General features: G+C 32.1%; 2 protein-coding genes across 5 annotated transcripts in view; one reads left to right on the top strand and one right to left on the bottom strand.

The window, feature by feature from the left end:
* Window positions 1–879: 879 nt before the first annotated feature.
* LOC148276816 (zinc finger and BTB domain-containing protein 35-like) lies at window positions 880–2,028 on the bottom strand. The gene has a single exon (XM_088233716.1). The coding sequence runs from the start codon at window positions 1,703–1,705 to the stop codon at window positions 1,004–1,006; it is 702 nt and encodes a 233-aa protein (XP_088089842.1). The 5' UTR covers window positions 1,706–2,028; the 3' UTR covers window positions 880–1,003.
* A 3,336-nt stretch (window positions 2,029–5,364) lies between these two features.
* Ufd4 (ubiquitin fusion-degradation 4-like) overlaps window positions 5,365–10,394 on the top strand; it is a 57,956-nt gene continuing 52,926 nt past the window's right edge. For all 4 annotated transcript variants that reach the window (XM_088233709.1, XM_088233708.1, XM_088233707.1 and 1 more), the window contains exons 1-7: window positions 5,365–5,546; window positions 6,909–6,949; window positions 7,036–7,175; window positions 7,659–7,774; window positions 7,933–8,051; window positions 8,135–8,274; window positions 9,009–9,184. In XM_088233709.1, coding sequence (XP_088089835.1) covers window positions 7,036–7,175; window positions 7,659–7,774; window positions 7,933–8,051; window positions 8,135–8,274; window positions 9,009–9,184 — 691 coding nt within the window. In that variant the 5' untranslated portion in view covers window positions 5,365–5,546; window positions 6,909–6,949. The remainder of the gene's footprint in view (window positions 5,547–6,908; window positions 6,950–7,035; window positions 7,176–7,658; window positions 7,775–7,932; window positions 8,052–8,134; window positions 8,275–9,008; window positions 9,185–10,394) is intronic.

Below are 10,394 nucleotides of genomic sequence, written 5' to 3'. Positions count from 1 at the left end.
TATAAAAAATATCAGTTAGAATTATTCTAAGTCTCCATAAATTGAGTAAATAATGTGAATGAATATGAAGAAGAAATAATAAAAGATAGCAGCACTTAGGAGGAAAATTATATTTCTTTTCAATTCAAAACTTGTTTTTTTCTTGTACCAAAACTGAATAAATTATTTTTTATAGACTGCAGTCTAAAGAAAATACCTAGAACAAAAATGGTCAAGATACGCTGCGGTCGGTTTACAAAGGCAATGTCGTTTACACCATATAATGAGTGTGGATATGGAAATGATTATTCATTGATATTTGAGGCAATAAAGATGTGTCTTTACCACATAAGAGTTAAATATATAATAACTGAACTTGTTTCAGGGATTCTGAAGTTTATATTTACACCTGATGATGGGTATCTAATTCAGAATACCTGAAATTTGGTAAAAATTGCAAAGTGTTTCATTTGAAATCATTTCAAAATGTTTTTCCAAAAAGTAAATGCTGAAACAATAAATAATATAAGATGCGTATCAGTGTGCAGAATATTTTTTTTCATACTTGGGTACGAACATCAATCTAATTATTATAATTTTGCTCCAATGTCAGTATAAGACATTTTATGCATGCTGCATTTACTCATAAATTTGAACTCTATAACACATTCATAATAAAACATGGTGAGAGCATTAAACGAAGAATGTTTTGTGGTAATTACAATGTACCCATTTTATTATTAAATTGGTAATAGGTATTAGAGGAAAACAAAATACTGATTTAAATAAATATATTTTCAACTTCTTTCTGCACGACTAAAACATGTAAGGAGAGTAATGGATATGTATATTATTAACTTATTTTTTTGTAAAATATATATTATATTTTTCATTTGACTATTTTGCGGGGAGAGGTCAATGGCCATTAAATTCAGCAGTGTAAATTTGTGAACACAAGAAAACAAATACTATTATTGATTTGAGGGGCATATTTTGTAAGATATTTCTAATTATACAATACCGATTAATTGAAAAACACCACTTTTGTATCGGATTCTTTAAGGTGCACTTTCATATGACCTACCAAAGAGCATTTCTGGGTAAACTGTCTTCCACAAATAGAGCACCTGTATCTCTTGTACGGATCATGGATACGTAGATGTTCTCGCAGAGTTTTTTTTCTGGCATAGCTTTTGAGACAAATATGGCATTCGTGGATCTTATCCCCGCTGTGAGTCACCATATGATCTCTCTTATCACCATTACTAAAGAAGGCCAGGTCACAAATTTCACATTGATATTTCTTTTCTTGAAGATGAAAACTTCTTATATGTCTCGATAGACCGCTGGACATTCGATATTCCTTTGAACAGAATTTACAGACATACTTATAGTTCTTTTCGTTGTGAATTTCAGACATGTGTTTGATTCGTTTGAAAAAAGAATCAAAACGTTCTGGACAAGATGGACAGGTGTAAACATTCTTGTCTTTTATTGAATCATGGCTCAGTTCGTGTCTACTAATACTGTTTTTTTTCAACATTTTGTTACATATTTTGCAATGAACCAATTCTGTGTCGTGAGTCTTTTTAAGATGTGCAGTTAAATTTTTCCTTGCGACAAAAGATTTCCCACAAAGATCACACACAAAGTTTGGAAAATGTATTCCCATATGTGCAGTAAGCCGTTTTTGACCAGTAAAAGTTTCATTACAAATAGAACACATTGAAGTTTTTTTGTTGAATTTAAGAGATGATGTTTTCCAAGGTTTCACAGAAGGGGTTTTTTTACATTTAATTTTTACAACTTTATTAAGTTTAGATTTCTTTTTTCTCGTTTTTGGAATCTCAGTCAAATTGTCAAAAATGTTTTTAATTGGAATGCTGTCATCAGAATCATAAGTATCTAATTGAAGGCGTAATTCAACTTGAGCTTCATCGTTACATTTTTTTGACACAATTTCTTTACCAATAACGTGACTTGATTTTTGACTTTCATCGATAGTTTTCTTTTCTATTTCGTCATAAATATCATCGTCATAACCGAAATGATCTGTAAAGGAAGATAGAAAAATAAAGTAACAATTATTATGCATTATGTGAAATGAGTACAAAACACAATAATATATTCTGAAAATGTAATACCTGAAAATTCTGTGGTACACTGTTCAATTTGGTGGTTTAACTTTTCTTGGGTTTTTCCACTAGTGTTCTAAACAAAAAACATTGGCGGAGCTTGGTTACACAAATATTGCATATGAAATATGATCCTTCATCCCCTTGGACAACCTGAAATTTTTTTATTGAATCTTGATACAACAGATAAAATTAAATATGTCGGTGTATACATAGACCAAAACTTAAAATGGAAAGACCATATTAGTGAACTAGTTAAACGAATCAGAAAATGTACATACATATTTATTAGATTAAGGAATATTTTAAAAATCAATCATTTAAAAATAGCTTATTACTCAATTGTACAATCTTTGTTACAATATGGTATTGTAGGGTGGGGTGGTTCATACGCCAATATATTAAACCCTCTTAAAATAGTACAAAGATTAATTATTAAAGTAATTCTAAAGAAACCCTTAACATTCTATGTGTAAGTCACTCTCCAAGCACAAGAGTTAGTCTCTTTTTTGGAGAGTTACAGTGATAACATTTACTATTATAGATGTGTAAAAGTAGATATGTATAGAATTTTTTAAAAACATGTACCTTTTATGAAATTTATTAATAAAAAAAATATATAAAGAAAAATTAGTGAATTTTCAAACCGCGTGTTTTTTTGCTTAATCGCTACCGATTATTTCTACAAATAATTCAAATGCAGAGAAGAAAAGATATTGCAATCTACAAACCTGTATTGAAAAACACCTTGCAAGCATTTTAGAATACACTTCAACATGTGTATCAAACACAAAGGATTGGGTCATACTCTTTAAATTATTTACTGTAAGACAGCATTGACAAAATAATATTAAATTTTCACTTTTAACATCAGTTTCCGACATTAATAATTGATTGGCGGTCATTTCATATATTATAATATATTTGAATTGGATTTGAATATGTATACTTGAAACTAAAATAAAAATGGAGATAAAGTATTTTATTCCATTTTACGTTTTATTGGCATGCATAAAAAAATATTTAAATCAATAGATTAATAGTCCATACGAAAATAATCGCTAGGAAGGAATAACAAACAACAAATCAAAAAAATTTTGACTTTTGACAGATTAAATTTCAATAGGGGCTGCCAGTAACGGCTTCACTGAGATTATATTATTTTTCATTTGGTTGGTACCTACCCAAGTAGAAAAATGTTTCTAATAAGTACCTATATTTTTCAAATATACCAAAAAATCACTAAACATGATTTTACTGCTTACGAAAAAGTGGACGTGTTAGAAAAGCAGGTTCGTTCCAGGGATCCTTCCTATTAATTGCTGCCTATAGTTATTTACTGGCACTGGCTGATCTCCTCGTTATGATGAAGGAGAAGCAACTTCGCTCATGGCATGCATATTCGTTTTCTAAAAAGATTCTGAACAAGTTCGATACAACTATAAAATGTAGAATGCGCATTGGCTACAGCTGCTACGAATCTTATTTGTTTTTATAATCCATCTCCGGGATTCTGCCATGTACGAATGTCAGCTAATTGAGAAAGAAAACGTTTGAAAACAAAAGCTAATAATACAAGTTAATACCCACCAGTTTAGATACTCTACAAAGTTATTTTTTCATTTGCACCTATTTAGACTGGTATAATCTGAACGAATGCAAGACATCATGTGAAGCGAATAAAAATGATAAATGAATAGTATTTAAGAGGTACTGTTTTATTTCTATTTTTTATTACTGATTACCTATGGGTATTTTCTAATTAAAAGTTGCTCACCCTAGTGATACTAATTGAAATTCGGGAGTAATAATTGGCTTAAGTTGTTTCTTCTTAATAGTTTTGTTAGGTGAGAAATTTTGGATAATCTTATTTCCGGTCCTGGGGTTATTTGTTGGAATCTACGCTAAATATTTTTTTATTTTAGGATAATTGAGTTTCAGTGAATTTGATATTGAAAACAAAAGAAACATCATAACATATTTTTAATATCTCAGTACTTCGTGCGGTCATTTAGTTTACACATGGTGCATCTAGAAAGTATATACATGTAATGTCAGTGAGTCATCGATTACAAATATAATTTATTGAACTTTTCATTACAAAACCTAAAAATTCTTCAAAATGGGCTCCTTCTGGGTTGAAACATTGGCTCCAGTGATTTTCCCGGGCATCGAATGCGCCACGGTAGGCCTTCTTCGGAATGCTCCTTAAGGGCACGGTACAAGTTGCTTGGATCCTCTTGATAGTCTCGGAATGCTTTCTTTTAACGGGTTTTTTCAGGCGTGGAAACATAAATAAATCGGGGGAGCCAGGTCCAGACTTTAAAGGGGCTAGGGAATAATTTTATAATAAACACAATGAAAATTGTTTTAATTTTAGATCTCCTCATCCTGCAGCCTTCTTGGGGCGAGGAGACGGACGCCTACCTTTTTCCCATCCGACAGATCGTCTTCTTTGAATACTATTTTGATCATTTGAACAGTTCCCGCAGAGCAGTCTTGCCAAGTTTGACGCAATACTTGATCACCATCATTTGCTCTACCAAGCGCTGCATTTTTACTTTTGTACAATGTCCCAAAACAACTTCCACGGAAACTCCTGTTCTCACACTCTGGATAGCCAAAAAAGACTAAAAGACCCAGCGTTCGTTAGTTGACTTCTCCCACTGCCATTCCCAACCACCGACGTTTAGTCAGGTCAAAACAAAAATAGTGACATTACTTTCCGGACACGCCATGCATATATGAGGAATTCACAAGGAACTTTGTATTTTGCATTTTCATCTCAATACTACGCGAGCTTGACCCCAATCTTCCAGCCCGACAGTAGTTGACCCTCTTTGTGGTTTTTAAAATATCTACATGGAGATTAGTTTCAACCCAAGAAACATGTTTATATTAATTTGTCGATCCACCATAGTATACAGTCCACTGTTCTAACGACCATCTATTTAAAACGGTGTGAATGGAAACGTAAAATCAGGAGGGCCAAAGAAACTTGGTATTATAACATTACGAATCAATAACATGATAAATAAATAAGCGAAACCTTTGAAAAGCTAACAAAAATATTATCATACATAATTAATCAAACTTCTGATCTGGCTACGAGAAAACTTTTCAGAAGTAGATAAGTTCTAGGTAATCGAAAACTATGCAGGACATCTCCACGTGGTTAGAATTGTATTATTATTATAAATAGGTGCCTTTGAAAAAACAAATCATAAATATAAAATATAAGCAACTGGCAATATACGAACTTTGTTGTCGTCTGGCAACATTCAATGCAAATTAGGAGAAAATAGTCAGTCAATATATTATTTTGTATGACGATTTTAGTTGGAAAATATTTATTTTATGCGTGTGAGGGTTAAGGAGTTAATTATTTAAAATCTAATATCCGAAGCATGGGAAACTGATAAAATCCAGCAGGTAAATTAGTGTAAAAAAAATCATTTCTGTTTTAACCCACATTTGACGTTTCTCCCACCAGCAATGTCCACAATACCCGTTAGGTAAGGTACCTGGTACCTGCTGTCTACGGTCTCTTTATTCATTGTTTGGCGTTGTTGACTTTTACGCTTGATAAATGGTGCGAACGTATTATCTTCGAATCACCAAAAAATGCACTGTATGGCCGTTCTTTAAAAGCTTAGGTAAAGGCAAGTCAAATGTTTTCTTTATGTGCTGTCACACCATGTTTGTCAAGTAAATGGCAATCAAATGACCGATTTTTTTCCCTCATTATACATATATCTTAAATAAATAAGCTCAACGCCTGTCTATTTCAGTCAACCGCAAAGTATTCCGATACTAATTCATTATTTAGATTGAATACTTTCACAATACAAAATGTTGTATAAGGATACATCACTTCAATTGTAGGTTGCATTTGTTGTCATACTTGTAATGAAGGTACTTTTGGCCGTTTACTTACTGCATGGCATTCGTTTCCAATATTCAATGAAACATATTATTGTTAGGTTATAATTTGTAGGTAGGTTCACATGTTTGTTGGAATTTTATTTGTAATTTAGAATTCCTGAAAATAAAGCAATTTAATATGATTCATCATCATCATTCACCTATCCGCACTTAAGGGTGCATAAGGCACGGCATTGGTACTCTAATCGCAGCACATCAGAAATCATTTTACTTATAATATATGAAAGTAAACCGATCCGTCTTACACTTTTGGTGCCAGTTCAGGGACTTTGAAATATTGCAGTGGATAACTCGATCAACTAATTGAATATCGACTGTGTTGGGTATCGAACCTAGGACCTCGGGGGTGGTAGGCAAATGTGCTAGACTGCAAGGCCGGTTAGTCTTCATTCGATTTCTGTTTTCTGGATTTTTTTACCAGAGAACAGACATCAATTCAAAAACATGCGTCCAGAGTTCTGGTTTCATTTCACACACAAAACTGCGTTTCTCGTTTCAAATAAAACTCGGGGAAAAAGTAAATATAATAAAAATAAACAATGTGTGTAATTTAATAAAAAAATTCACAGTATAAATTTAATATCATTTGTCTATTGAAGTGTTTATTTTTAAATTGCAATCACGTGTTTTCATTTTCCTCTATCTTTTATAGTTCTTCTGGAGTGAAATTTGAAGCGTGATACTGATTAAATACCAGTCCAAAACCGGATGCAAAATATGAATAAAAAAAGAGAACTCGGAAGGCAATTGCGCCTGCAATAGTTTTTCTTTTATTGTGGTAACATCATATTAATTTATAGAAAACTCTAAATGGTATTTTTCCAACATTAATAACCTTCTAATTTTCAGGTTACCTGCTTTTGCAGCAAACACTAGAATAATCCGTTAAGGTAAACATTAATGATATTTTATTCTTTTTACATGATTTTTTATCGACATACCGAGCAGTTTGTGTAATAAATGTTTCGGTTCGAAGATGTCTGAGGTGGACCCCGAAACACTTCTGGAATGGCTGTGCACGGGCCAGGGAGAGGAGAGGGACATGCAGCTCATAGCGCTGGAACAGCTCTGTATGCTGCTCCTCATGTCCGACAATGTAGACCGTTGCTTTGAAAGGTAAATTTCAAATATGTTTTCTTACTATATTGGATTGTATTAGTTGAAATTATGTATTGTCACAGAAATGTTTTAATTTTATGCAGTGCCACAAATGAGATTTTTTAAACTCCTGTGAGTGCAATATGTTATAAATAATTGAATTGGTTGTACATTAGTCGTGTAATAGCGTATTGGTATTCGTTTTAAATTTTTAAATGAGTCAACATGTAATAAATATACTCGTAATGTTATATCTACTATTTTTAAAGAGATGAAAATGGATAACATAAGCTCACTACTCAGCTTAATTTTTTATCTGCTTTATTCATTGATACATGCTATAAAGAAGTACTTAAAATAATGACTAGTTGGTATTTAGTTGCCACCGTCAAAATTTATTTTAATGAAATTTTTTAGATCTTTACTTTTTTCTCTTCATGACGGTGATCATAATTTTTCATGTGCGTAAACCGTTTTTTGTCAATTTTTTTTTTTTTTCAGTTGTCCACCTCGCACATTCCTCCCGGCCTTATGTAAGATCTTCCTGGATGAATGTGCTCCGGATAATGTTCTAGAAGTCACTGCTCGAGCCATCACTTACTACCTCGATGTATCCGGTATGAAAACATCAAACCGTTTAAAATCTTTTATTTTTATTATCGAAGAATAATAATAAATACTTACTTTTCTTAGTTACGTAATTTTCGTAAGAATAATTATTATCTAAATTAACGTGTGGCCTTTTTCACGCTTAACGAGTGAATTGTTTTTTCAGCCGAGTGCACACGCCGTATTGTGGCAATGGACGGAGCTGTCAAGGCAATCTGCAGTCGCCTGCTCACAGTAGAGTTAGATAGTAGAACGAGTAGAGATTTAGCCGAGCAATGCATTAAGGTAGGTACATTTAGATCAGGTGACATTTTATTTAGATATACGGCTCCTACTGTATATTAATACAATATATATTTTCTCTTTAGGTTTTAGAATTAGTTTGCACGAGAGAAGCGGGTGCTGTGTGGGAGGGAGGTGGGTTGCCCTGTGTTCTGGCCTTTATCACAGAACATGGGTCGCAAGTCCACAAAGATACACTACACTCTGCTATGGCAGTTGTATCCAGGCATGTTTTTTTTTTCTATTTTATTATATTTATTGTAAATTAAAGAACAGATATTCTCTGTTCCAGTTCTGATAAAAATATAAACGTACTAAAGTTGGTTTGAATGAGACAATTATATATTTTTTTCTTGTTAAGAACAATATACATAAAAAATGCATTATTTTGTACTACATAAAATGCATCATAACATATTTTGAATGTTTAGAAATCATTTTTAGTGTACACACTAGTAATTTTGTTGCAGTGTCATGACACAATTCGAATTAACAGGTATTTTTTATTGAAGAAATACCTATGAAGTTAGCACATGAAATTGATTTTATGTTTTTTTTTTTATTAGGTTCCAATTTATGCCATTTTTAAAATCTGATATTTCCTAGAAACATTTTCTTTGTAATGATTTATTTTGTGCTGTTTTCGACACAAAATGACATATTCAACAAGTCATCAATATCTATTTGCTCGCTCAGACTAAAGAGGATTTAAAAAATCTTTGTCTCATAATGTTAAATGTGTATTTACTTATTAATATATAAATATAAATTTTTATGTCCCGGCTAGCTAGAAAGTTCCGTCTTCAGTTGGGACATTTACTGTACAGTGCCCTTGAGGTGATTTTCACAAAAACGGCGCTATATAAATTATCCAAATATAAATAAATAAATAATATCTTATATTATTTATTTTATGACTGTCCGCAATGAGAAGAATAAACGTTTAAATTGAATGTACAGGGTGTGCGGGAAGATGGAGCCTGGGGACCCGGCCTTAGGGGGCAGTGTGGAGGCCCTTAGTAAACTGTTGCGTCACGCGGACGCGCGTGTGGCAGATGGCGCTCTGCGTTGCTTTGCGTCGCTTGCCGATCGCTTTGCTCGACGCCAACAGGATCCCGCCCCTCTCGCACAGCATGGTATATCATTTTATTAATTTATTCCAACGCATAAACAAGGTAAAGGTTATATTTCCCAAACAAGGTTTAAATATATATAATTTAATCCAATACAAATATGTATTTAATTATAGAGTACTGGCCAGTAAAAAAAATGTTTCCCATTGTTTTATTTTTATGTATTTAAAATACAGTGTAAACTTATCATATGTAATAATAATTGACAATTATTTAATTTTAATGATTCACCCAAATATTTGAATTAGGTGGCCATATTTAGTTAGTTGAAAATAACCATATTAGACAATTGATATCAATCGTCACAAAGCAGTAAGCAAATTTTTAACCTCTAATTTGGAGCCCGCAATATTCCCACAAGTGTACATTTATTGTCAGTAAATGGTTAAATCATCAAAACAGAAAAGTAAATGTATTGTAAAAGTCCACATTTATTATGTATAAAATTAACTAAATATACATAACCATAATTTATTTCTGGAATAAGTTATTTTTCCATTAGTCAGAGAGAAGAGGAGTGACGTGTTTCCACCTGTACAGTTCATGAAATAACTCTCTAGCTACTTGTGTACACATGTGCACTCCATACTGCAATATAATACACGTACTACATATGATTACACACTACTTGCACAGCAATTAGCAAGCTTCACTGCCCACGACATTACCACACATCTGTTTACTAAATCCTACTTACACTTGTTTATTGTACTCAATTATTTTTTATTTCAATTTTTACTATTGCTTCTAGAAGGGTCAATGTCACAAAGAAAGACGTACTGTAATGTATTATTATGTATCCCGCCAAATTTGAAAGCTTAAGTAACTTTAAGGAAGTTTAGTATTTCTAAAAATTAAAATATATGTAATATTATACACATTGTCGTCCTAACTTGTTAAACTCATAAATCCCTAACTAACTTTTTTCGAAAAACAGTTTTTACTTTATTTGTGAATAGTAGCAAAGTTTTTATTTTTAAAAAATAATGCAACACTAAACGGATATACAAGTTTTACACACATATAGATTATTTGAAATCCTCACAGAAAATTCCAAAATCTCTTTTTATACCATTTGAATTAATGAGTTTTACCAGTTAAGTGGCGACGATATGTTACTTCACTAATCTACTTTTTAATCCAAAACTTTTATTTTGAAATTACGAAATATTTTAAATCTGTGTTTTAATTTTTTACTTGTGATACTACTTTT

This window comes from Micrasema longulum, unplaced genomic scaffold, assembly GCF_059751315.1.
Source record: "Micrasema longulum isolate JH-2025_06_02 unplaced genomic scaffold, ASM5975131v1 h1tg001143l, whole genome shotgun sequence".
NCBI classification, from domain to species: Eukaryota; Metazoa; Arthropoda; class Insecta; order Trichoptera; family Brachycentridae; genus Micrasema; species Micrasema longulum.
The sequence above is the reverse complement of the archived record's forward strand: the minus strand, read 5'-3'. Positions and strand labels throughout refer to the sequence as shown.